This window comes from Meriones unguiculatus, chromosome 14, assembly GCF_030254825.1.
Source record: "Meriones unguiculatus strain TT.TT164.6M chromosome 14, Bangor_MerUng_6.1, whole genome shotgun sequence".
Lineage (NCBI taxonomy): Eukaryota > Metazoa > Chordata > Mammalia > Rodentia > Muridae > Meriones > Meriones unguiculatus.
In genome coordinates this window covers 885,426-912,500 of record NC_083361.1, presented here as the reverse complement: position 1 = coordinate 912,500, position 27,075 = coordinate 885,426, and the positions used below count along the sequence as shown (strand labels likewise).

Genomic DNA, 27,075 nt, shown 5'->3' with positions numbered 1-27,075 from the left:
TGCTAAAGGCCTGGGGACAACAGCGGGTGCTGTCAGCTAAAGCAGCAAATTGGGGACAGAAATGTCTCGATGGGTAAAGGTGCTTCCTGATGACCTGATGACCTGAGCTCAGTGCCTGGACCCACGTGATGGGACAGAGCTGACTCTTGGAAGCTGACCACGAGTGCGGGCGCACACACACACACACACACTCTCACACGCACCTCCCAGACAAAAGATAAATGCAACAGCTCTGTAGACTTTTCCCTTTGCTGCTACAACCACAATTTCCCACAATTTGCTCATTTTGTTTGCTTTTTTTCTTTTTAATGGAGGGAGTTGAGGAGGTGGCTTTGGGACAGGATCTCATACAGCCCAGTTGTCCCATTTTCCCTATGTGGCTGAGGTTGGTCTTGAACTCCCATTGTCTCTCCCACCAGAGCACTGAGGTTGCTGGCCTGTGCCACAACCCCTGACCTTATGACATCTCGATAGGTGTGAATGGAGTTGGTGATTTATCTCAGAATTTTAACAACGTAAATACCCAGGTAACAGGTCACAGGGTTGTAGTAACAGTTTACTTTTATGCTGAGGAAATGTCCAAAGCTACAAGGAACAGCTTCCACCACAACACAGCTGACCGGCCGAGGCACCGCCCTGGGTCTCCACCCACTCACATTACTCTTAATGGTAATTGCATGTTCATTAACTTGGTGATTCGTGCCAAGGAAAAAGACTCGTGGCTTTGAATTTCCGGCCTGGTACCGTGAGCAACCAGCTAAAGTGGTGGGTGCGGTGGTGCCTTGCAGGATCCCAGCCCTCAGGGGTGGGGGCGGGAGGAGCAGGAGTTCCTGGGCTACCGTGTCTCACAACAAAATTAGTGGCGCTGGAGAGAGGGCTCAGCTGTTAAGAGCGCTGGGTCCCGTGGAAGAGCGACACGTGGCTGCTCACAGCTGCCTGTGACCCCAGTCCCCGGGATCTGATGCCTTCTTCTGGCCTCTGTGGGTACCAGGTACCTGTGTGTACACAGACATACATGCAGGCAGAACACACATAAACATACAAGTAGCTCTTTTTTAAAGCCAGTGTAAACTACCAGGGGCTGCGGAGGCTGTTCCCTGGTTAGAGCATGGGCTGCCCTTCTGGAGGACCTGAGTTTGGTTCCTAGCACCTCTGTGCAGCTCACAATCGCCTGTAGTCGCTTCAGCCGATCCTAAATCTTGTTTGGGCATCTTTGGAAACTGCGTGACACACACAGAAACACACAAATAAAAAGAAGTAGGGAGATGGCCATGGCAGTGCGCACGCCTTCAACCCCAGCGATGTTACGGCAGAGGCAGGCGGATCTCTGGGGTTTGGGGCCAGCCTGGTCTATGGGGCTAGTTACAGGACAGTCAGGGCTACACAGAGAAACCCTGTCTCAAAAAGAAACTGGAAGGAAGGAAGGAAGGAACGAAGGAAGGAAGGAAGGAAGGAAAGACCAAATACAGTCCATATTAGACAGAGTCAGGGATTTGGGGGAAGGATCCCCTGTGTCTGATGAGAAAGCATTTCCTTGTGAAGGAGGGGACCATTTTTGGATGATGTAGCAAGAGGCCGTCCATCTGCCAGAAGCTGGCTCCCGTGAGGCCAGAAAGCCAGCTTCTACCTTGTTGGACACGTCACTTTAGCGCCACCTGCTGGAACCTCATCACAATTACCATAAACCGCGCTTCCTGACCAGCGAAGGAACACACATCTGCACGTACCTTTTCATTTCATTGTTAGTGACAGGGTCTCATGTAGCCCAAAAGATCTTAGGACCATCTGAAGGATGATTGGGGCCAGAGGGGGGTCAAAGGTCATGCCCTGTGAGCCAGGCTCTGCCCTGTGTCACTGGGCCCTGAGACCCCCCTCCCCTGACACACACACACACACACACACACACACACACTCCTGAGCTCCTCTGTGCTCACCACGTTAAGGGCAGATAGAGGCCCTTCCCATATCGCCTCCTGCTCTGAGAAGGAAAGTGAACAGTCCCCAGGGACGCAGGCCAGGGTCCAGGGCTGCAGGGCGACTCCCTGAGGGCTGTTTCTTTTTGCCCCGCACGGAGGCCTTGGGACAACAAGGAGCCTCCCCAGGAGCACAGCCTGCAAGCGAGGCCCCCGGGGCCCTCTCTGCTCAACCCCTTACCTCCTGCCTCCTCCAGCTGCCAGTGTGGACGGGCAGGAGGGTGAGGGTGTAGTGTGGGGGTGTGGCTGAGGGTGAGGGTGTCCTGTGAGTGTGAGGGTGTCCTGTGAGTGTGAGGGTGTCCTGTTAGTGTGAGGGTGTCCTGTGAGGGTGAGGATGTCCTGTGAGGGTGTCCTGTGAGTGTGAGGGTGTCCTGTGAGAGTGAGGGTGAGGGTGTCCTGTGAGTGTGAGGGTGAGGGTGAGGGTGTCCGGTGAAGGTGAGGGTGAGGGTGAGGGTGTCCTGTTAGTGTGAGGGTGTCCTGTGAGGGTGTCGTGTGAGGGTGAGGGTGTCCTGTTAGTGTGAGGGTATCGTGTGAGGATGAGGGTGTCATGTGAGGGTGAGGGTGTCCTGTGAAGGTGAGTGTGAGGGTGAGGGTGTCCTGTGAGGGTGTCCTGTGAGTGAGTGTGAGTGTGAGTGTGAGGGTGTCGTGTGAGGGTGAGGGTGTCCTGTTAGTGTGAGGGTATCGTGTGAGGATGAGGGTGTCATGTGAGGGTGAGGGTGAGGGTGTCCTGTGAAGGTGAGGGTGAGGGTGTCCTGTTAGTGTGAGGGTGTCCTGTGAAGGTGAGGGTGAGGGTGTCCTGTTAGTGTGAGGGTGTCCTGTGAGGGTGTCGTGTGAGGGTGAGGGTGTCCTGTGAGGGTGTCCTGGGGTCGGTACAGCTTCTCTGCCTCCGGGCTTCAGCGGCCACATCACGCCCCGCAGGAGGACTCCAGGTGGGAGTCGTTGACCTGTACACAAAGCTCTCCTGACCCCTACGGGCGGCTTATCGTACTTCTTCTACATGGAGGTTAGTGCTCTGCTACTCCACCCGCCAAGTGTGCAAACACCCAAACGCGTGTGGCGTATTAACTCATTACTCACACGCACCTCTCCCTGGGAGATGCTTGTTTGCTCGTGGGTTATGTATGCACGGACTCTGTCACGGTTGTTTGGATCATCTAATTCTCCTCCGTGTTAACTGGCTGGTTATTTCTGGTCTGCCCCCCCTTCGCTCTCCCCCCTTTGTCTTCACGTATTCCTCCCCTTTCTTTCTTCTCTTTTTCTTGTTCTTACTCTTCTCTCTACCTTTCTCTCTTCCTTCCCTCCCTCTCTCCTTCCCACTCCTCATCTCCCTCCTCCTCTTGCTTCCTTTCTTCCCCTGATGATTTGGAAATCAACTGTGTAGGCCCGATGGTCCTCAGACTCAGAAATCCTCCTGCCCCTGCCTTCCGAGGAGGGACCACTGGCCATTCCAGCGTCTTTTGTTTTGTAGGGCAAAGACACACATCTTGGGCTGGAGGGACGGATCAGTGGTTAAGAGCGAGCAGTGGCTGTTCTTCCAAAGGTCCTGAGTTCAATTCTCAGCACCCACATGGTGGCTCACAAACATTTATAGTGCGATCTGGTGCCCTCTGCTGGCGTGCAGGCATACATGCAGACAGAACACGGTACACATAATAAATAAATCTTTTTTAAAAAGGCACTCATCCTTGTGCTTATGCAGCAAGGCCCTAGGAAAGCCAAAGCTACACCGGTTACATATGTATTCATCTATATGCATATGTATATATTATAGGTAATACGTATATAATATGTAATAGGTATAGTACATGTGATATGTATATATGTACATATAATATGTAATGTGTATATAGTATATGTAATATGTATATATCATATGTAGTATGTGTACATATTATATGTATATATGTAAATGTAATGTGTATATATTGTATGCAATATGTGTGTGTGTGTGTGTGTGTGTGTGTCTATTTCACACGTCTGCCTCGCTTCTCTGGGTTCGGGCGGGAACGAACGTCGGGATTGTGACGGGCAGGGCAGGGCCGCCGCCGGGACCTCACAATCGGAGGGCGGCGCGGCCCGGCCCGGGGTCCCGCAGAGCGGCGGGCGGCATGGGCGCCAAGCACTCGTCCGAGGAGGCGTGGGAGCGCGAGAGCAGGACGGACCTGTGCTGGGAGCAGGTGCAGGAGGGTCTGGCGCACGCGGTGGACTTCAGCTGGGCGCAGATCAAGCAGCTGCACCAGCGCTTCCGGCTGCTGAGCGGCGACCAGCCGGAGCTGCGGCCCGAGGGCTTCGACGGCGTGCCCGACCTGGCGAGCAACCCGCTGCGCGCGCGCATCGTGCACGCCTTCTTCGACAACCGCAACCTGGGCAAGGGCTCGTGCGGCGTGTCCGAGGCCATCACCTTCCAGGACTTCCTGGGCATCATCGCCTACTTCCGGCCGTCGCTCGTGCGGGCGGAGGCGCCGCCGCGCGACAAGATGCGCTTCCTGTTCAACCTGTACGACCAGGACGGCGACGGGCTCATCACGCTGCAGGAGTACCGCCGCGTGCTGGAGGACCTGCTGTCGGCCGCCAACCCGCGCGAGGACGGCGCCAGCGTGCGCGCCATGGCCACGAACGTGGCGGGCGGCGCGCTCCGGGAGGCGGCCCGCGCGTCCGAGCACCCGCCCGAGGACGGCGAGTCCTACCCGGGCATCACCTTCGAGGACTTCGTGCGGACCTGGAGCGGCATCGACCTGGAGGTCAAGATGCAGGTCAGCTTCCTGAACCTGGAGGCGCTGTGCAAGTGACTGGCGGGCGCGCCCCCCCAATAAAGCTGTTCAGAGGAGAGCGGCGTGCCCGGAGGCGGCGTGCCCGGAGGCGGCGGGGGCGTCCGCGCCGGGGCCTGACCGACGGCGAGGCTCCGCCGCGAGACAACGGAAAAGGCCTTGTGCGCCCGCAGCCGCGCGGATCGCGCTGGGCACAGCGGCTGTCGCCGAGCGTCCAGCGCCGGGAGGATGCAGGGTGTGGGCCTGGGCGGCCGCCGCGGGCATGCACGCAGGGCCGGCAGCGCGGGCAGGAGGCCAGGCGCCCCGCCGCGGGAGGAGCGAGGCGTGGAGGCGTCTCCTCCGTTAAAGCGGCAGGTCAGGGGCCGCGCCCCTCGGCGCGGTGCACACGTCGTGGAGAGGACGGGAGAGCAGGAGTGAGCTGGGGAGTGGGAAGAACCGGAGGGGACCGGCGGCCGTGGCACACTTGTCGCAGTGTGCAGTGGTACACGCCGGGGCAGATATCCGAGCTGCAGCGCGCAGGCAGGCCCAGCGGCCGCTGGCTGGCGAGGGCAGAGCTGCGCGGTTAGGATCAGCCCTCCACAGTCCGTCACACCGCAGGCCGGCACCCACCGCGAGGACAAGCCGCAGGCCGGCCCTGGCCGCTGACAGAATCGGCTTCTCCAGGGCTGGGTCTCCCCCACCCCCATGGTTGCCCAAGCCCGAGTGCTCAGCCCTAGTCCCAGACAGGTAACACTGGTGCACGCAGTCGGCTGTGCTTGCAAGCATGCGTAGAGCGGCCGTTAAAAAGCCACGCCCTGACTTTGAGGGGCCGCGGCAGGAGCTGGAGCGCCGCGGCAGGCCTGTGACAGAGCCGTCTCCATCTCTGTTTTGATCTGAGATAGGGTCTCTCTGTGTAACAGTGGCTGGCCTGGAACTTGACATGTAGCCCAGGCTGGCCTAAACTCAACGGAGATCTACCCAGAGCCTCTGCTTCCGGAGTCCTGGGATTCAATACTTGTCAGACAGGAGACAGCCCACCCTAGTGAGAAACTCGGGATGCAGACCTGGTGGGAGGGGCCTTTGGTAGTGACATCAGCTAACTCGTCCTGGTGAGAGACGGTAAATGTAAGGGACCCAGGAGGACCTTTGACCACAGATCAAGTCTTGCTCAGCGTGGAAGAACTCACTGGTGAGTGCAAAGGATGTGGCAAGGGCTTCGTCAGTCTTACTCAACAAGGAAGCCCCACGTGTGGAGAGCACGAGCACACGCTGGGCGTGCTTCAGACCCGGTAGGCCTGAAAGTGAGAAGCTCTCAGACACCGCGGGGAGGCTTTTGACGCTTAGTGCTTCTCACCAGAGATTTCTCGCTGCTGGGAAACCTATCAGTGTGGGGAAGACCTTTTCCGTGCCTCACCGTTTCAGGTAAAGATGCAGGCAAGGCTTCACACACTGACTCAGGCGGGAGCGTCCACGCTGGAGGCTTCACACACACTGATTCAGATGAGAGCGTCCACGCTGGAGAAGCTAGATAGACATCAGCCAGCGAAGGAGCTACTGACGGTGCAGCCTGTCCTGTCTTCCCAGAAACAATACAAACAGAAGCATCAAATGGCCCCTTAAGATCTAAACTGTCATGTAAAAAGCTTTAGGAATCTGGGTTTGGTTGAGGTCATTCAGGCGAATCTACTTCCTCCTGTGGTTGTGCGCAGGGACATTACCTTCCAAACTATGTAGTGTGTGTGTGTGGGGGGGGGGAAGGTGGGAGGTGACTCTTATTGAGATGACGCCCTCTTCTTCCAGGAAGTCCTGGGCACATTCTCTCTTCCTTCCAGGAAGCCCCGGGCAGGTGCATTACCACAGCTGAGCACACTGTCTCTGTCCTCCCTAACTCAAAAAAGTGAAACTTTCTTTTTCCTTCTTTACACCTTTTTCTTCCAAGTTCTGGCTGAAGCCTGAGCTTTTCCAAACACCCTGGGGGGTTCTCAGACTTTTTGAGCCCCCCCCTTCCCAAGCTGCCCTTCCACCACCACCACACAGCTGTGGCCAAGCTCTTGCCAGCCTTCTCAGACCCTAGCTTGGAAAGCCTGGCTTCCTCTCTCCCTCCTCTCCAGGTAACTGCCAAGATTCACACCGTGCCTGCACCCGTTTTCGCTCAAAATCTAAAAAAAATATCCTCAGGCCTCCTGAGTCTACTTTTAAATTTTTGACGAGACGGAGGGACACCAAGCAAAGCCATGTTTTTCCTGGTGACACGGGGCGCCCTCCAGACAGTCCCAAGTCATGAGTGTGTCAGGCCAGACACAGACACTTGTGTCTTTCTATGACAGAGTCCCTGAGTAACAAATTGGCATTTAGTGCCTGCCTTGGCAGCAGGTCGCCAGACAATGCTGCTGCCCCTGCTACTCCGGTAAACTTGGGTTTTTTAGTTCTACTAGTATTAACAACATAGTACATAATATGTTTACATATGTGTTACACAGTAACTGGGATGAGGTTGATCAGAATGAGGGGGCACCAAAGCCAATGTTGTGCCCAGACCTTAAGGTCCCCAAAGGCCACATATGAAAGAGCAAAGAGCTCTATTCGGGCTTAAGCTCTCCACGGTCACCAACGCAGTGGATCAGAGGGAAGAGCCCTGAGCAGCTACATGGCAGGGTTTGATCAGGGTTTGGGCAAGGACCAGGAATTCCCTGTTTAGGGTTGGGTGGCATTCAGCGAGGGCAAGCTTGTTACAAAGTGGTTGGCTAACATAACTAACTTGAGTGAGCTGTCTGTAGACCTCAGGAATGTTAGGTCCTCATCTCATGGCAGCCAATAAAGGACACGGAAGAAAGACACTTTCGCTCCTTGCCTGTTTGCTCTGGCTGGAGTGTTAGGCCCAGGGCAAGCCCAACTACAGGGGAGACTGATGGAGACTCGCAGACCAAAGTGATGCCAACAGCAAGAGGTTTATTCAGGCCAATTCGGGATATGGTTGCCCTGCCATTGAGGAACAGCCCCGAGAGCCGAAAAAGCGCAGGGAAGCCCAGGATTGGGTGAAGGGGCTATAGGGTGGTTGGCTTTAAAAATAATTGGTTAATTTTGGGCTCCAGGTCCAGTTAGTCCAGACATCTGGAGGATAGCTGACCTTACGCCCGGAATGTCCTGCTATGTGCAGATTTGGCTGCTACTGGGGAGGGCGAGCAGATTAGCACATCCTACGGTTTTTTTGGGAGGTGAACTGATGGGGCTATCTGGGTGGGGGAGCTGGGACCATCCGGAGCGGTTGCCAGGCAACGCTATCTGGTAACTGCAGGCCTGGTCATTCTGCAACAGGATGAAGACCTTTGGGTCAGTTGCTGGGCAACGGTATCTCGAAATTACTGGCCTGGTCACTCTTTTACAACAGGGGGGGTCAGTGGGACTTGTGTCCATTTGCCGTCTTCTCGTTTTGTCCTGTCCTTCTGCTTTCTGGAAAAGTACTGAGAGAACTTGGTTTAGCACGGGTACAGAACTCACAAAGAAACGTGTAGAGCTAGCTGGCCCCTCTCAGGAGTCCATTTCTTCACTGGCCTTAGAGCTGGCTTCCTAGGATTCCAGTGTCTGCTGAAGACCAGCAGAGTTCCAGCCTCCGGAACAACTGCATGCTTGGACTTCTCTTTGGTAGACAGCCATTGCTGGACTAGCCTGACCACGGCCAGGCCACTCTAATGAGACGGAGAGATGGGCCGCAGGAGGAGGTCTGGGGGCCAGAGGACTGTCGTCAGGGCACCTCCTAAGCCGGCTCCCTAGAAAAAGTAAGTATCTGACCTCTTACAGCCTTTTAGGGTGGCAGGAAGTTTGCCTCGTGATTTAGTGTAGCAAAGTGTAATGCTGGAAACCATGGAGGAGCCAGAGTGTAGTCTGCATCCTGGGCATGAGTGCATGCAGGCTTGCACAAAATCTCCTCAGAGCCTTTAATCCCAGTGCTCTGGGAGGTAGAGGCAGTGGATCTCTGTGAGCTCTAGGCCAGCCTGGTCTGCAAAGCGAGTGAGTCCAGGACAGCCAAGGATACACATAGAAACCCTGTCTCAAAAAACAAAAAAAAAACAAAACAAAACAAAAATTACTCAGTCCATCTCAATAGCTCAATATTACTGTTATTTGTTTTTAGCTTACACAGCATTTTTAAATGTGTTTTTACTCGTGTATGCACATTTCTGTGTGTGTGCCACCTGTGCCACTGTGGCACAGGAGAAGGCAGCAGGTCTCCTGGTGCTGGCGGTAAAGGCAGTTATGAGACGCCACTGTGTGGGTACTGGGACCCAAATTCCGAGGATACGAGAGCTTTTAGTGCTGAACTAATCCCAGGGCCCAACATTCCTTTATACTTACTCCCTTCTCTTCACAATACCATGTGCATTAATCAGGGTTCTCTAGAGAAACAATTTATAGAATGACTCTGAACTAGCTGTGGTCAGGCTAGTTCAACAATGGCTGTCTACGAATGGAAAGCCCGAGATAGGAGTTGTTCCGTCTGCAAGGCTGGACCCGTCTGCTGGTCTTCTGTGTATGCCAGAATCCAGAAGCTGGTGCCAATGCCAGTGAAGGAACGGACTTGCCAGTGAGTGCAAGAGCAAGCAGGCAAAGAGCTTAAAAACTGAACTCGGCTGCCTGCTCTTTGATCCTTCCCCCTGGCAGGTCGGCATTGCCAGGCCACAGAGGAAGAAGGTCCAGGCAGTCCTGATGAGACTTGATAAGCTTGGGCAGATGGCAGGGGGGAAGACTCCCCCTTTCGGTGGACTAGGGGAAAGGGATGATGGGAAGGAGGAGAGGGAGGGTGGGACCGGGATATGATACAATCAGGATGTAAAATCTATGACTTTATGTTGGCGGCCAGCGGAAGGTGTGGTCCAGATTAAAGGTGGATCTTCCCACCTCAGAAGATTAAAACCTGGTCTAGCCGCAGAAGGTGGTGGCGCTCAGCTTTAACCCCAGCACTCGGGAGGCGGAGGCAGGCAGAGCTGTGAGTTTGAGGCCAGCCTGGTCTACAGCGTGAGTTCCGGGACGGCCAGGAAACACAGAGAAACCGTGTCTCACAATACAATACCAAACAAGCAAACAAAAAGCAAAGGAGAGAAAGACGGTAACACCCCTCACGGAGGACCCACGGCCTTGGGTTCTCACTAATCCCGATGCAGCAAACTGGTGACCAAGAACAGCCATCGCAGCGTGTAAAACAGACTGCGAGAGACGCTGGACGCTGCACGTGTTGGTTCAGACGTAGCCGGTGACTTCTTTCCCGGGGATGAGACGCGCACTCCGAGAGGGACGGAGGTGGACGCGCGGGCCGCATGGCTCAGCTTATATTTCCCGGCCTCACCGGGGAGTGGAAGGACTGGGCGGTGTGGCCGCGCTGGAGGAAGCGTGTCCCCACGTGGACGTGGACACGGGGACACGTGGGGTGGACGTGCTTTCCGCGCGTTCGGGGGACTCCGCCCGCCGGAGGCTTACGACGCCACGCACCGACGCGGGGCTGCGGGGGGGCCCGCTGGGCGGGCTCGGGGCGCCTGCGCGGAGGGCTTCTGCCTCCGGGGATTCTGGGAGTTGTAGTTCCGGAGCTCGGCGCTTCCGGGCAGCTCCCCGGCAGAGCCTGGGGTCCTGCGGCTGCGTTCCTAGGACGGAGGTGAGTGGGTCGGGGGAACCCGAGGACCCCACGACCCCTCTCGACCTCCGTTCCGCGTGGGCGAGGATCTGCCGGGTGCTGCGGGACGCGGGCGGCTGATGCGTCCTGGTTTGGGAGAAAGTTTGGCAGTTCTCGGGGTTCGGCCCGGGGAAGCCCTGCACTCGGGTCCCGGAAGCCGAGACCACCTTCCCTCACCCTCCTCACTCCCTGCCGGAGGGAGACCCCCGCTGTGCCCTAGTTTCTCCTCGAGCAGAAGGGCCGTGAGGACGTACACGTTGGGTTTTAGACTCAGTTACGGAGGACGAGTAAGATGTGCACGAGTGTCTGAGGGTGCACAACGTATGCGATGGTGTGGTGTCACATGTACCGTTGTGCATGGACAGTGCAGAACACGTGCGGACGTTGTATAGGACGTCATGTGCTATTTCACTTCTGTGGCACTGTTCGCCTGTGTGCCGTGCGTGGTGGTGTTCTCGGGGCCACGCAGACTGCGTTTGTCTCGTTCTTGGCACATGCTGCTCCTGTGACCCTGTAACGCTGTGTAGACGTGTCGCCGGAGGTTGCGGTGGCCTTTCCTGTAGATCTTTACGTCGGGTATTTACTTGAGGCCTCGGTTTGCCGCGCTGGCCGCCCGGGGCCGCCGGCCTTACCGCGCCCCACAGAGCCGGGATTTCGCGTGTGCCACACGGGACCGTGCGTTTTCAGTTCTGTCTTTCTTTTGATTGTTTAAATTATGGATATGTGCATATATGCCCACCCACACCCACGCACAGATGACGCACGCTCACGCACGCCTGTCGGTGACAGCAGGTTTCCACGGAGGCCACAGCTGGAGCCTTTGCAGCTGGAGGTACAGCTGGTCGTGAGCCGCCTGGTGCGGGTGCTGGGGCCCCGAGCTCATGTCCTCCGTGTGAGCAGCTAACTGCTGAGCCTTGTCCCCTGCCCCTGTCTAGCCTTTCTCGTTTTGACGTGTGTGTGTGTGTGTGTGTGTGAGTCTTTCAAAGCCCAGGATGATGGCCTCAAACTCTCTCTGGCCTAAGGTACCCCATATAGTGAGACCTCGTCTCAAAACAGAACAAAGAGTGGAGTTAGGAAAACGCTTGGCTTTCTTTGCTCTTCTGAAAATTGTGCCTGTCACTGGTTTGTGACTCTCGTTTCTTTTTGTTTGTTTATTTTAACTTTCACTTTCCTGTTAGGTTGCCCGGACCTGTTTTGTGCCCATCATGCCCTTCTCAAGAGTGACCAGCAATGGGCTTGCAGGGAGGAGTTCCCCAGGGAGTAAGTGTGATTCGTGGCTCTGTCCAGCTCACAGCTATGGCTCAGGTTAGACCTGTATTTCATACGCTTATTCACCATGGAAACCAAAGCAAGCCCTGACAGAATCAGAGCTGGAGAAACCATGGGCTTTCAGTGTGGTTTGAAGCTGTGCACTTAAAGTGACTGAAAAGAGAATTCAGGCGTCAGCAATGTTTAGCCGCGTGTGCGCAGGCATGCCGAGTGCTCCGATGGTGGAGACCACGACGAGGCCTGCAGAGGCGGCTCCGCCGCTAAGGGCTTACCACTCTTCCAAGGTCCCAAGTTCAACTCCCAGCACCTGAGTGGCAGCTCACAACCGCCTGTAAATTAGTAGTTCTGTGGGATCCTATGCCCTGTTCCTGTGCAGATGGACATGCCGACCAAACACCCGTATGCATAAAGTATACAAATAAGTACTTTTTTTAGAGGGCTGGTTTTGTCATGTGCTGGGCCCCGCCAGCTGAGTCGAACAGTTCTTGAGTCAGGAGTGAGGATTAAAATAAATAAACTAACACACAACACATGGGACCTTTCCAAGAGGCTCTAGTGGAGAGTAGACTTGACCAGCCCCCTGGCTTTATTTCAGACTGCTTTTAAGCCAGAGTAAGAACAGCTCAGAACAATGGGTTAAATTCACAAGGAGGTGAAACAAGAGGTGTGATCTTGACAAGCTCTTCCACCTGCTGTCACAAACAAAAGGAGATGGACTTGGAAATTCTTCCCTGACTTCAGTGAAGGCCTTGGTAAAACCAGTCTTTCTGCTGAGGTTTAAATTTCAAAGCAGCTGCTAGAACAGCGGCTCCGACGGTCATAGAATTTCACCCGCTTTGTCGCAATTGAGGGATCAGGTGTGGTGTAGGTAGTCTTTGAGCATTTTTCCTGCAGAATGTAATTTCTTGAACAACCTGTGACATTGATTCCCTCATTGTTAAAACCTTTGTTTTATAGATGGAAGAATTGAGGCATGATGCTTGGAGCCCAGGCAGGGAGGATCAAAATGTTCACGGCCAACCTGGGTTACCCATCAACCTGGGTTAGCCTGGGCTAACTGCTGAAGCCCTGTCCCCAAACCTAAAAACACAGAAGAAAGGACAAAGCCAGCTGTGGCTCGCCAAGGACCACGGTTCCCAGTGAGCAGTGTGATGTCCGGCCCGCTGTGAGCACACACAGTACCATCCTTACCCGGGTGCCTCCACTCCGTCTGCCCTAGACCTGAACCACAGCCTGAGACCCACTGGAGGCCGCGTGTGAATGAGCTGCATGTGCTTGCGGGGGTGTCCTGAGCTGTGGCTGGAGTCCAGCTCGCTCCTGCCACACCAAGGATAGGACCACGGCTAGTGCTGTTCACGTAAGGCAGCCAAGTAGGCGGCCACATCGGGAGCCACTCGCTGTCTCCTCATCATTCTGTCTTCCCAGGACTCAGCTGTTCCTAGGAAGACTGCAGGATGGCCAGGGGCAAGGTGGGTGGAGCATTTTTCATTTCTTTCTGTTTTGTTGTGAGACAGGGTATCACTGTGTAGCTCTGGAACTCATTATGTAGACCAGGCTGACCTTGAACTCACAGGCACTGACCTGCCTCCACCTTCCTAGTGCTGGGTTATAGGAGTGCACCACCACAGCTGGCCAGGTTGAGCTTGTTCTAGGTTTCAGACATAGTTTCTTTCCCTGAGGAAGAGTGCAGGAGAGCAGGGGGGGTTGAGAACCTGCTCTGCAGAGCTGTAGCCCTGGGTTCAGTTCCCAGCACCCACCTGTAACCCCAGATGCGGGAGTCTGCTGCCCTCTTCTGGCCGCTGCACCCGCTACATAGACATACAAGCAGGCAAAAACTCGTATACATAAAATACATGTTTTTAAAAGCCAGAACCCGTTGCTAGAGGCTTATTGTCGTTTCTTTTAACATAATTAATTTCTTTTTATTTCTAAGAAGGGCCTGAGGGGACTGGAGAGGTGGAGCAGCAGTGTGGCTCCTCTCCTAAAGGTCCCAGCACCCACATGATGGCAGCTATCCAGAGCTGCAGCCCGGGGATCTGACACGCTCTTCTGCCGCATGGGCACCAAGTATGCATGTGGTGCCTAACCGTACACGAAAGCACAAAACTCGTGTACATAAAATAAAAGTAAATAATTACCGTGAAATTAGTGAGCATAGAATGGAAAACCGAGTAACATTGAGTAAGCTCACGTTTTTCATTATTTTCTTTATAAAACATCCAGTTTTCTTTCTTGTTTTTCTCATGGCATAATGTTTTATTTGTAATAATAGTATAGATAAAACTTTTGAATTTTATCTCTTCAAATATTATACACCCTAATTCTTTTTTCCAGTGCTGTAAAACAAATCCAGGGCCTTCCTTGTGCTAGGAAGATGTTCTGCAACTGAGCCACACCCCAGCCCCTCACTGGGGAATTCTAGACAGGGGCTCTACCACTGAGCCACACCCCAGCCCCTCACTGGGGGATTCCAGGCAGAGGCCCTACCCCTGAGCCACACCCCAGCCCCTCACTGGGGGACTCTAGACAGGTGCTCTACCACTGAGCCACACCCCAGCCCCTCACTGGGGATTCTAGGCAGGGGCTCTACCACTGAGCCACACCCCAGCCCCTCACTGGGGGATTCCAGGCAGAGGCCCTACCCCTGAGCCACTCCCCAGCCCCTCACTGGGGGATTCTAGGCAGGGGCTCTACCATTGAGCTACACCCCAGCCCCTCACTGGGGGATTCTAGGCAGGGGCTCTACCACCAAGTCACATCCCAAGTCTGGATTGTTTTTAATATTTTTTTTATTTAACAGAGTCTTACTATGTAGCTAAGTCTGTTCTTAAAGTCTCAATCCTCTTACAGAGCTGGGATTTCAAGCATGTACTGTCATAATTGTCTTTACCGCATGTTTATTTTTTAAAGATAATTTATTTTATGTACATGAGTGCTCTATCTGTATGTACACCTGCATGCCAGAAGAGGGCCCCAGATCACATTATAGATGGTGGTGAGCCACCATGTTGTAGCCGGGAATTGAACTCAGGATCTCTGGAAGAGCAGACAGTGACAGTGCTCCTGACCACTGAGCCATCTCTCCAGGCAGGCCCCCTCCTTTTTTTTCTTTCTTTCTTTCTGTTTTTTTTTTTTTTTTTTTTTTTAAGATATACCCTATGTTTTTAATGACATCATGTTCCCACAAACTGACACGCTCTGTGGTGGAAGAGGTACATGTAACAGATGGCCATTCTGTCTCTGCTCACAGTTAAATAGTTTAGCAGTTTTGATATGTTAAGGAAAGTTATAGTAATACCTGTATAAATATTCTTTTCCAGAAAAAATTCAAGGTTTGCTAGTGTTCCTCTTTAGAAATACTAAATAAAACATCTTTTATAATTTTATTTTATTTGTATGAGTATTCTTTCTGCCTGTGAATCTGCTCCATATGTGTGCCTGATACCCGGAGGCCAAAAGAGGGTCTGTTGGATCCCCAAACTGGAGTTACAGTACATTGTAAGCTGCCATTTTTGGTGCTGAGAATTGAACCTAGGTCCTGTGGAAGAGCAGCCAGTGTTCTTCAGCCCTGAGCCACTTCTCTGGCCCCTGAAAGATGTTTTTGTATGTGATGCTTTGCTCTGTACGGAGAGTGTGTTCAGTGTGTTTTAATTAATCACAGAAGGCACCTAAGAAAGTTAGGGTTTTCTTTCTCACTGCTGAGTCACTCCCTGCATGTGTTTGCTAACTGATTTATGTGTTTTTATTCACTATGTGAGTGTGTTGTGTTGGCAGAATAATGTATTTAAATGTAGAAGTCTAGTCATACAGGTGACTTCCATATTCCTCAGACCAAGCTTGTCAGGCAGTGCTGGGTTTAGCTTATTTGAAAGAGGAGAGATGCTCAGAGAACAAGTGCATCTGCCCGGGGACCAGGTGTCCAGCAGAGTTCAAAGGACTCCGTGGCCATTGCACAGTCAAAGTGAGGGTCAGAAGGTGGATGCTCTGCTAAGAGGACGAAAGACTATCCAGGTGACTATTGGCCCGTCACAGTGGGTGCAAGGTGCTGCAGACAGGCACCCCTTCCCGGTTCACGTGGACCCTCTGGGATGACAGAGGTTCACATGGGGATCCTGAATGACCTGGCAGTGATAGTTTCCAGAAGAAAATTTCAAGCAGCCTCATTGGCTGAGATGGTTCTGAACCATGTTTATTTCACCCCCAGGCATCAGCACACCCTGGGGAGGTCTCTTGGTGTTTATCGGACAGAGGCTAGAGGTGACGGTGAATGCCGTGGTGCCCCAGACAGCCCCCGCAGCTGAGGGCATCGGGCACATAGTGCCAGTGGTGTTTGGGTTGGAGTCCTCAGCTGTACACAGAGCTATGCAAGAACAGGGCTCGGCAGTGGAGTGCTTGCCCAGTCTGCGTGAAGCCCTGGTTTCAGTCTTTTTTTTTTTCTCAGTACCAAGAGAAAGAAAAAGAAAACATTCTGGATCCAGGCAGGTGGATTTGCCAGGCATGGTGGTTCACACCTGTAATCCCAGCATTTGTGAGGTAGGGGCAGAAGGGAAGATCAGCACAAGTTTATGCCAAGCCTGATCTATAGGGCAAGGTCTTACTAACCAATGTGACACGGTAAGACCCTGCCTCAAAAAACAATAAAGAGCAGTAGCAAAACATGGGTGAGTCAGATAGAAACCTGGACCCTGAGGTCTTAGCTCAGGAGTTGCCTTCCACTTGTCTGTCCCAGGTTTCTCAGAGCTGTCCTTGCAAATGACCAAGGTTAAAGTTGAGTGTCTGCTGTCACAGGAGATGGTGACGTTCAGGGATGTGGCCGTAGTCTTCAGTGAGGAGGAGCTGGGGCTGCTGGATCCTGCCCAGAGGAAGCTGTACCATGACGTGATGCTGGAGAACTTGAGGAACGTGGTGTCACTGGGTGAGAGAAGACACTGGTGCTAAAGCGAATAGTTGTCACGTGACACAGAGCTGACCTCTTCCTGGTTTAATAAATGCAGTGAAAATTAAAGCATGCTAGTATGTTTTCATCTTAAGTGATTATCTCAATTAGTGCATGATGGCACGTGCTGAGCCATGCCTATAGACACTTCCTGAAGTAAGCTGAGGCAGCTGGAAAGACAGCTCAGCAGTTAGCTTTCTTTGCTCTTCTAGAGGACCAGAGTTTGGTTCCCAGCACCCACATCAGGTGGTCACAAATGCCTGTTAACTCCAGCTCCAGGGGATCTGTCACCCTCTGCTGGTCTCTGTGGGCACCTGCACCCACACACACATTCACACACACACACTCACATACAGAGACACTGACATATACACATCAAAAGAAATACTTAAAATATGAAATAAAATAGGGTTGAGGCTGTGGCATGGTCAGCAGGTAATGGCACCGGTTCACTCCCTGGGGCCTGCCTGTTGGTAGGAGAGAACCAAGGCCCACCATTGTCCCTGTCCACGAGTGGTGTGTAGGAGCATGTACGCATACACTAAGGAGAAGTGTAGTAAGACAAAAGAAATTCCACTGGCAGTCTGTCTGGGACATTGCCAAGAACAGCTTGAGAGATGTAGGGCGAGGAGATAATAAAAAGGTGTTTGTCAAAATAATTTATCCTCAAGTCTATGTCTGTACATTCTGGGTCTTTTCAAACAAATTCTGTCTTCCTTTGACTTGTGTTAGGAGTTTGGGACAGAGTGGGTTTTGCGTCCTGCAGAAGATGCAGCGGGATGGCTGTTTTTAGGATGCTGACTGAAGATCTGCTCCTCACAGGGCAGCAGATGGTGGCTCCTGAGAGTTTGCTCCAGCCCAGCAGAAGGGACGAGCTCGCGGTGCTGACGGTGGCCGGCTGGAGCAGAGACCCTGCAGGTGGGAAGGGTTCGACATGCCATCAGCTTCTTAACCTGTGCGTGACTTTGGGGCTGGCGTCAGCCGAGGCTGTGCACCCTCTGCTGAATCCGTCCCACTCCTGGCATCAGTCTCTGCTGGCACTGACTCCCTTGAAGTTTAGTTGTTCTCTATATCTGGATGAGTCCTTGTGGATGTGTGCACACGTGTAATAGATCAGCACACACATGTGAGGAGTGTCTTCCTCAGTCACTTCCACCTGTATTTTTTTATTTGTATTTATTTGTGTGTGTGCTGAGTACATGCACTATAACCTCACTCACATGTGATGCTTTGTAGAACTCTAGGTCTAACGTAAGTATGGGAGCCTGCGGCCCCGGCTGTGGCTTCTGGGCATGTGGGTGAGATGGCAGGCTGCTCGTGCTAGAGGGAAGGGAACCTTTTTCTGGTTCAGTGATGAAGCCTTAGGCTGTGTGACTCCAAGAGCAGCCAGCACAGCCTTCCCACGCCCTACCTCTTTCTGAATTCTCTTTGTGCTTTTAGGAGATGAGAATGTGAAGGAAATGGAGTCTCTTCAGGAAGTAGGACTGGGGGACCTGGCACATGAGGAGCTTTTCTGCTCACAGATCTGGCAGCAAGTTACTAGGGAGTTAACGAGGGGGCGAGAGCTCACGGTGCACACTGGAGAGAGCAGCTCTCCCTTGAAACAAGGTGATGAGCCTTGGGAAGAAGAGGAGCTCAGCAGACATTCCCGTCAGAATCCAGTTCTTCAGGCTCACCACAGGGAAGGCCATGAAGAAGAGGCACATGAGAAAGATTTCAGCTGCTGCCACCATCCTCATGTTATTACAGGAGAGAAGTCCTACAAGTGTGAAAAAGTTCACAGCACCTTCTGTCCATTCTCAAGTCTTCAGTCCCATCAGAGAGTACACGACAGATGCAGAGCGAGTAGGTCTGATGGACTGTTTAAGAACTTCAGTCAGAGGCCAGTGTTTCCCTGTCAGCAAAGCAGTCCCACTGGAGAAAACACAGATGGACATGAGGACTCTGGGGATCCTGGGAAAAACTCCTGTGCTCAGACCGTTTTCTTAGTCTGTCCAGGAGAGGAACCCTATAAATGTGACGAGTGTGGAGCAAGCTTCAGGCAGACCTCGTGTCTTCAGGTCCATCAGAGAGCCCACACTGGAAAGAAACCTTACAAGTGTGCAGAGTGTGGGAAGGAATTCAGCTGGTTTTCACGACTACATGCCCACCACCGAGTCCACACAGGAGAGAAACCATACAAATGTGAGGAGTGTGGAAAGGGCTTTAGTTACAGTTCACACCTTAACATTCATTGTAGAGTCCACACGGGTGAAAAGCCCTATAAGTGTGAGGAGTGTGGGAAAGGCTTTAGCCAGGCCTCAAACCTTTTGGCTCATCAGAGAGGCCACACCGGAGAGAAACCCTACAAATGTAACATGTGTGGGAAGAGCTTCCGCCGGAGTTCAGATCTTACTGTGCATTGTAGAATCCATACAGGAGAGAAACCACACAAATGTGAGGAGTGTGGAAAGAGCTTTAGTTACAGTTCACACCTCAACATTCATTGTAGAGTGCACACAGGAGAAAAGCCCTATAAGTGTGAGGAGTGTGGCAAAGGCTTCAGTGTAGGCTCACAACTGCAGGCTCATCAGAGAAGCCACACTGGAGAGAAGCCTTACAAATGTGCAGAGTGTGGGAAGGGCTTCTGCCGGGCCTCGAACCTTCTGGATCACCAGAGGGGCCACACCGGAGAGAAGCCATTTCAGTGTGCTGCCTGTGGGAAGGGCTTCAGCCGGAGTTCCGATTTTAACATTCATTGTAGAATCCACACGGGTGAAAAGCCCTATAAGTGTGAGGAGTGTGGGAAAAGCTTCAGTCAGGTCTCAAATCTTCTGGCTCATCAGAGAGGCCACACCGGAGAGAAACCCTACAAATGTAACACGTGTGGGAAGAGCTTCCGCCGGAGTTCAAATCTTAACGTTCATTGCAGAATCCATATAAGAGAGAAACCACACAAATGTGAGGAGTGTGGAAAGGGCTTTAGTTCTAGTTCACACCTCAACATTCATTGTAGAGTGCACACAGGAGAAAAGCCCTATAAGTGTGAGGAGTGTGGCAAAGGCTTCAGTGTAGGCTCACAACTGCAGGCTCATCAGAGAAGCCACACTGGAGAGAAGCCTTATAAATGTGCAGAGTGTGGGAAGGGCTTCTGCCGGGCCTCAAACCTTCTGGATCACCAGAGGGGCCACACCGGAGAGAAGCCATTTCAGTGTGCTGCCTGTGGGAAGGGCTTCAGCCGGAGTTCCGATTTTAACATTCATTGTAGAGTCCACACGGGTGAAAAGCCCTATAAGTGTGAGGAGTGCGGGAAAGGATTCAGCCAGGCCTCAAACCTTCTGGCTCATCAGAGAGGCCACACCGGAGAGAAACCCTACAAATGTAACACGTGTGGGAAGAGCTTCCGCCGGAGTTCAGATCTTAACGTTCATTGCAGAATCCATACAGGAGAGAAACCATACAAATGTGAGGAGTGTGGGAAAACCTTCAGTCAGTTCTCAAGTCTCCAGGTGCACCAGAGGGTCCACACAGGAGAGAAGCCGTATCAGTGCGCAGAGTGTGGGAAGGGCTTCAGTGTAGGCTCCCAACTCCAGGCCCACCAGCGCACCCACACTGGAGAAAGGCCCTATCAGTGTGAGGAGTGTGGGAAGGGCTTCTGTCGTGCTTCCAATTTCCTCGCTCATCGAGGGGTCCACTCAGGAGAAAAGCCATACCCATGTGACGTGTGTGGAAAGCGCTTCCGGCAGAGGTACTACCTGCAGGCCCACCAGAGGATCCACACTGGAGAGAAACCGTACAAATGTGAGGAGTGTGGGAAAGTCTTCAGCTGGAGCTCATACCTTCAAGCCCATCAGAGAGTCCACACGGGAGAAAAACCGTACAAATGTGAGGAGTGTGGGAAGGGCTTCAGCTGGAGCTCCAGTCTCCTGATTCACCAGCGAGTCCACGCTGAGGATAAATGTGACAAGAGCCTTTCTTTATCAGGTGGTTCGTACAGGGAATAAGCTCCACACACACTTCAATAATTCAAGATGCTGCTGAAATTTCTGAACAGCTGTCAAAGGGCACAAAAAAAGTTCTCTTACAACTGGGTACTGTGTGCAGACTGCCACCGTGTTTGAGGGACAGGGAGTACTGAGAGTGGATCTTTGATTGTTCCGTCCAGAACCTTGACCCTTACCTGATCCATGCTGACGGGACGTCCGGGAGAGATGGGCCTGGTGTGGAGTTAGCGGTCTATTTGGGGGAGATTTGCCTGCCTTTCTGGCGCCCGACAGATTGTGTACTTTGGGTCATTGTTAAGTATCAAGAAAGCCTGTTGTGGTGGCTCACAATTGTAATTCCAGCTCTCAGGTTTTCTGTGGTGTTGGAGGACAGTGTGCTTTCACATGCTAGTCTGGTCATCGCCCTACCATGGGCATTTGGAGTGTTGATGTATCTCCTGTAACCCTGTGATGATAAGGAATGCTCCCCCAATTTTCCTTGACTGGCCAAATAAAGATGCTGAGCCAATGACTGTGTAGCAGAGAAGGAGACAGAGTTTTAGGTGCCTGGGCCTGGGGTCGAGAGAGAGGAAGGGGAAGCAGAAGAGTAGCAGCAGGAAGGGAAGCCAGGGAGAAAGGAGGTGCCATAGGCAGGATGGTGATGAGCAGGTGCCTGTAAGGACAGACTGGTGAAGCTGAAGTCATCCAGGAGTCATCAGATTGGCAAGTGATTGGCTTTATGTGGGTTATAAAGGTACTGGGAATGGAATAGCTCAGAATCTGCCCAGCATAGAGTTTACAGCTGAATATAAGTCATAGTCTCTCTGTGTCAGTCATTGGGAAACGAGCCGGTTAAAGAAAAGTGCTGCTGTAGTAATTACCTGCGTTAATTAATACAGTGATTCTTTTTCTTTACAGTGTAGGATCAGCCTGAGCTGTAGTGTATGACCCCATCTCAACACACCAAAGTATTACTAGTAAGTAGCAAGAGGAACAAGCATTTGAAGGGCTTTATTTGGTTATCTTGGAGTTTCTGTAAAAATGCCCTGAAAAGTATTCTAGAAGTTTGCAGGGCATAAGAATGAAGTGCCTGTGCGTTTCTCAACCCTGCAGAGGATAGCTATAAAACTGTGCCTTGGACAGCACTTTTGTCCGTCTCAGGACTTCAGTGTGCCCTCACGCACCAACTTCCATAGTCAGCCTGGCACGGGGCTGCACGCTTATGATCCCAGCACCCAGGGAGGCAGAGAAGGTGGAGCTCTGTGAGTTCGAGGCCAGCCTGGTCTACAGAGTCCAGGACAACCAGGGCTACACAGAAAAGCCCTGCCTCAAAAAACAACCCTCCTGAGTAATGGCAAGTGTATACACGTAAGTCCCTCCAACACCAACACCCAGAATGCTCCTGCTAAGACAGGTGCCTCATGTCCATTCGCAGTCGGCCCACCCTCAGTGCCAACAATCAGTGTTGCACAGCGCTTTGGTTTGATGAGCGTCTTGTGGATTTAAATATGGACCATTGATTCTTAGTTCAGTAGATGCAGAAAAACAGTTAACAAAAATTTCCATCCAGCTTTAGTAATAAAAGTTCTGAGATAAACTATATATGGTAAGTCCTGGTGGCATACACCTTTAACCTCAGTCCTGAAAGTAGGATCAGGAGTTCAAGACCAACATTAACAACATAGTGAATTTGAGGCCAGCCTGGGCCTTGTCTCAGAAAAATCAAACAGGACTGCCAGGACTGGCTCTGCTAGATGTGTTCCAGGACTCACATGGTGGAGGGAACTGACTGCCCTAAGTTGTCCTTTGACCTCCTGCACATATGTGCCCCACTCCTAAAATAACAAGGTAATTTAAAAAGTGGGAAGGAGGCTATGTGTGTCTCTGGCTGGCCTGGAACTCAAGAGAAATTTGTTCCAAATGCTGAGATTAAAGGGGTGCACCACACCTAGTCACAATAAAAGATTCTTTTAAGCAAACCAAGGACAACACTAGCATTTTAAATAACTTTAAATTGATGGTCTGCTCACAGTAAAATTGGTGGGGTTTTGTGGTTTTGCTTTTTTTTGTTATTGCGTATCATTCTGAGTTTTGAAGAATGTTATAACCACCACAATCAAGATTTTGAATGGCTCCAGTACTCTGCCCCAGCATCTCAGTAATCCCCATTGCTAACTGTAGCAACCACTGATCTGTTTTCTTTCTAATAGTTCACCTCTTCCAAATGGAATCCCATAGTATGTGGCCTGTTGAATCTAAGGTTTTCCCTTGGTGTAATTCTTTCATTCACCCATCTTTATGTATCTTACGGGGGAAGGGTCAACTAGGCATTGAACCCAGAGTTTCACATCATGTATTAAGCAAATGCTCTGCCACTAAGCTTCATCCCTAGGCTGTAGGCTTAGATTTTCCAAATACCTACTTTATTTAAGGTTCTTAAAAGCCTATACTTCCCTTCCAACCCCCACCCCTACCCACCCTAGGTAGGAGATGAGTAGGGAAAGGGGCTGGAGACCTCTTTTAGCTACTTCCTGCTAATTAGGGTCCTTGGGTCCTTTGGGGATATACCCATCTCAGTCTTCAGGATTCAGCAATCCAGTCAAGCAGCAGCAGCAGAGGTGCTGCCCAGCAAAAGCAGACTCCGCCCAAATGGCACAAGTCTGTCAATTCCCAAGAACTCCACCAAAGCACCAAGAGTTTTCTGGAGCATTTCTCTCTGCAAAAGCCAGCAAAGCGATGCAAAGTGTAGTGATGCAGAAAGATGTCTGTGGGCTTCTGTTTGTCCTCAGAGCCTGGGCTTTCAGTCTGTAATGTTTCTAAGACTGTGTCTATTAAATGCAACAGCAAAAGTGTCGCCAGAACAGAAACACTTGATCTGATTGACGTAGATGTCACAGCATATGTCAGGCATACAGCCTTGTCGGAGCTCGAGCACTTTCTCTGGCTTGGGCTTCATGGCTCTTCCATGGCTACTTCACTTGCTAATGCATCATCTGGATTAGGAGCGATTGACAAAGCCTGGAGTGACAGCAGAATCGCACTCTGCAGTGCTGGAGACCACTTATTTTTTAAATTAGTCAAACTTGTTCTTTCCAACTCATTAGGATGATAAGTTTTGGTACTTTAGGTGCTGTCGTTGGGTATTCTTCTGAAGGAATACTTACGTTTAAAAGTCCCTCCCTCAAGGGGGGGAACCCTATCCCTGCCCCCACGGTCACATAAAAATAATGGGCAGGGGTTGGTCCTACCTGGTTCTGCCAGAAAACTGGGTTTTTCTGATGAGCCTGCAGGGCAGCCCAGCCATCTTGTCAGATCCCAAGTTCAGTCTCCCTCTCTGCTTGCCAGAGACAAGCCAGCTACCTTTCATGTGTTTGCTTCTCAGTGCCTTTTAGAATCAGCTTTGTGGTCTCAAAAAGTAAACTCTGGTTTTTTGGGGGACTGCCCTGAATATGTAACTTAGTTTCTGGGCAGCTGACATCTTGAAGCAATCGACATGGTATGATTTGCCCAGTGCTTTTTAGGTTTCGTTCATCAGAGATGAGGTTTCTAGGAGAGACTGCACATATTTTATTCAGTTTATACATAAGTGTCCCAGTTTATGTGTGTGAAATTAAACAATACTACTTTTCTAACTTCAATTTCCAGTTGATCACTGCTTGTATGCTGAACTACAGGGGACTGTTTTATAATGGCCTGGCATGCTGCAGTCTTGACTGACTTAATGGTTGAAGCACCTATGCTATGGGTTTCTTGGGATTTCCCATGGACAATCATGTGAAAACTACTCTTCCTTGCTACTCTGTGCTCCTGTTACAGCATCTCCACTGTGCCACACACATGACTTTGAGATCTTCTTTGGATGAAAAAACTTCTGACAGTGGTCCTATGGTATAAGTAAACACACAAAAAAGCCAAAACCAAAAAAAGCAAACCTTGTTCTTCCTGTGGATTGATGGGGCAGAGAAAAAGTGGGGGACAGGGAGGGAGGATGGGAATATGAGTATCAGTGTGCCTGTGTTCTTGAGGAGGCAGTCCATCAGAAGGCGGCTAGGCATGTGTGGTCGTGATGTGTAGTGAGAATTTTAGGTTTTTGTTTGTTTGTTTTTGTTTTTCCAAGATAGGGTTTCTCTGTGTAGCCTTGGTTATCCTGGAACTCACTCTGTAAACTAGGCTGGCCTCAATCTTAAAGTGATCTGTGGGCATAAGGTTATTGTGTAATTCAAATGCTGATTTCTGTAAGCTCCTTCCCCCGTATCTGGCTGCAATCATGGTTCTGAGAAAATCCTGTCTCTGGTGTATAAACATTGATCCCCAGTTGTTCCATGGTATGCCAGTAAAGCAGCTTGCAGCCAACTGATGAGCAGGGGAGAGAATAGGGCTCAACTTCCTGCCAGCCAGAGGAAGTAGGGGATTCAGGCACTGGAGAGTTCACGAAACATCAGGAAAGGAACTGGAACAGGAAAACCAAGAAGTGCGAGTATTGCTAGGTTGTGCTCTGGGAGGAAGCCAACTTAGTTTAGAGGGTTAAGAATAGATCAATAACTGCTCTGTTCTTGTGCTTTGAAGCTTGTTAAAATAATGTCTCAATTATTTGTGTTATAGCCAGGTTAAAAGAAAAATCGAGAAACAGTTTTATAAAAAATAACCTTAACAGCGATCTACCTGCCTCTGCCTCCCAGATCGAAGGTGTGTGTTACCATGCCCGGCTAATTTTAGTTAAAAAAACAAAACAAAACAAATATTATGGAATTATGTTACTGTTTTAATCCCAGGTATAGGGATGTGTGCTGTGTGTTTTGTCCACAGCAGCAGACTGATTTGCCTCATGCTCTAGCCGGGCCATGATTTTGCTATTGGCAAATAGTTTCTGTGATTGTGTGACATTTGGAATTCTGGAGACTTTTCAGAGGGTACATAAATTCGAGGGCCCCAGAGGTGGGTAGATTGTTGGATGGTTGCTACTGGTTGTTAGTCATGATTTGCTAAGTATTACACAAAGGACAGGAGGAGGAGGGGAAGAAATTAGATATCCTGATGGTAAAGATCAAACTTTCTCCAAGAAACTTGATGCCCCTAATCAGCAGGAAGTACTCTAACAATAACTTCACCCTTCTTTTCAATCTCTTTTTCTTGCCTATCTAGTGTTAGGGAGTTGAAAGAGTGGATATAGGGTAGAGAGGGTGGAAGAAAGAACCCACAAAATAGCCAACACCAGAACAGGGATGTGGTGGGTGTGTCTGCCCAGATGGAAAGGAGGTACAGCTGCGGCCAAATCAAAAGTCAGCCCTGGGGTTCTGCCTTAGCACAACCTCAGGGTTCTTACAAAGAAGAAAGGCCATGCTTGCAAATTTGACTGGACAGAACTAGTGACTTTAAATAGGGTTGTCTTTTCTTCTTGAGACAGGGTCTCACTATGTAGCCTGTGCTAGCCTGAAACTTGATTATGTAGACCAGGCTGGCCCCAATTCAGAAGAGCTGCCTGCCTCTGCCTGGCTGCTGCTACACTCTCTACTCCTCTTCCTCCTTCTTTTTTTCCTTCTTCTCTTCCTCCTCTTTCTTTTTCTCATCTAAGTTTTTGCCACCAAAAGCTATGTGGGACAAGTAATATTGGAGTATTGGACTTTTACTCCGACTGGACATAAAACTGCTTTCCATCAAACATGGACTTCTATTTTTGGAGACAGGGTCTCCCTGTATGGACTTGGCTGGCTTCAAATTCCAGTGATTGCCCTTCTCCTAACTAGAGCAATTAATTAAAGGCCTGTGCTACCATGCTTAGCCTGATGTGTGTGTGGTGGGAGGGTGTCTAAAAATATTTAAAAAAATAACATTGAAACATTTTTTTCATTGTAAAAATTAAAGTAAAAAGAAAACAAAATAATCCTAGGGCAACAACAATATATGGTAGTATATGACAATAATATTTCACACTTAAATGTTGAGGGGAGGCTGCAGAGACGGAGGTTAAAAGCACCGGCTGTTCCTCCAAAGGTCTCTATTCAATTTTCACAACTATCTGGTGGCTCACAACCTTCTACGGTGAGATCCGATGCTCTCTTCTGGCGTGCAAGCACACATGCAGGCAGAACACTTTATAAACAGTAAATTTAAAAAGTTGAGGGGAAAAGACAGAGTCCAATGAGAGGACTGGATAAAAAAAATACAAGAACCCTTGGGGAAAACACTCTTGTTCCCACAGGAAATGCGCACCGGGGCTCTAGCCACACGCATCCCGCCCTGCAGATCCTGTGCAAAACCACGCCGCGCGGGACGTTATCCCGCCTCGGACGAGCCGCGTGACCGTCCCTACCGGGGCGTCCTCACCGCTCAGCTTCCTGCTGTGGGACTCAGGTCCTGCGGGACGCGCCAAGCCCGCCTGGCGTCGCGGCACACGCGTTAGCCCAGCACTCGGGAGTGGAGAGGGCTGAGGCAGGAGGACCGCCGCGAGTTCGTGGGGACTGCGCGGCGCGGAGCCCAAGCCCTCCGCCGGGAGCGCGGCGCGGCCGTTCCACAGCGTCCCCCTGAG

General features: G+C 51.3%; 2 protein-coding genes and 1 long non-coding RNA gene across 4 annotated transcripts; 2 read left to right on the top strand and 1 right to left on the bottom strand.

Moving 5' to 3' along the window:
* The first annotated feature begins 4,081 nt into the window (after window positions 1–4,081).
* On the top strand, window positions 4,082–4,762 carry LOC110540020 (calcineurin B homologous protein 3-like). The gene has a single exon (XM_060366370.1). The coding sequence runs from the start codon at window positions 4,082–4,084 to the stop codon at window positions 4,760–4,762; it is 681 nt and encodes a 226-aa protein (XP_060222353.1).
* A 5,490-nt stretch (window positions 4,763–10,252) lies between these two features.
* On the top strand, window positions 10,253–21,078 carry LOC110540022 (zinc finger protein 45-like). The gene is made up of 6 exons (XM_060366334.1): window positions 10,253–10,364; window positions 11,561–11,687; window positions 12,609–13,120; window positions 16,440–16,566; window positions 17,410–17,505; window positions 18,028–21,078. The coding sequence occupies exons 3-6, from the start codon at window positions 13,106–13,108 to the stop codon at window positions 20,568–20,570; spliced, it is 2,781 nt and encodes a 926-aa protein (XP_060222317.1). The 5' UTR covers window positions 10,253–10,364; window positions 11,561–11,687; window positions 12,609–13,105; the 3' UTR covers window positions 20,571–21,078.
* Window positions 16,420–27,005, bottom strand: LOC132647088 (uncharacterized). 2 transcript variants are annotated; one of them, XR_009585355.1, is made up of 2 exons: window positions 26,874–27,005; window positions 16,420–20,620 (listed from the first exon to the last, which is right to left on the bottom strand). It is a non-coding gene; the product is annotated as an uncharacterized LOC132647088 (long non-coding RNA). The 2 variants fall into 2 exon arrangements; XR_009585356.1 differs by lacking the exon at window positions 26,874–27,005 and adding an exon at window positions 20,747–20,864.
* Window positions 27,006–27,075: the final 70 nt, after the last annotated feature.

What these genes read in the sequence shown, in the direction of transcription:
- LOC110540020 (XM_060366370.1), top strand. Translation starts at nt 4,082, where the DNA reads ATGGGCGCCAAGCACTCGTCCGAGGAGGCGTGGGAGCGCGAGAGCAGG.
- LOC110540022 (XM_060366334.1), top strand. An exon ending in GAGGAACGTGGTGTCACTGG is followed by an intron (nt 16,567 to 17,409) that starts GTGAGAGAAGAC and finishes TGCTCCTCACAG; the next exon opens with GGCAGCAGATGGTGGCTCCT. An exon ending in CTGGAGCAGAGACCCTGCAG is followed by an intron (nt 17,506 to 18,027) that starts GTGGGAAGGGTT and finishes TTGTGCTTTTAG; the next exon opens with GAGATGAGAATGTGAAGGAA.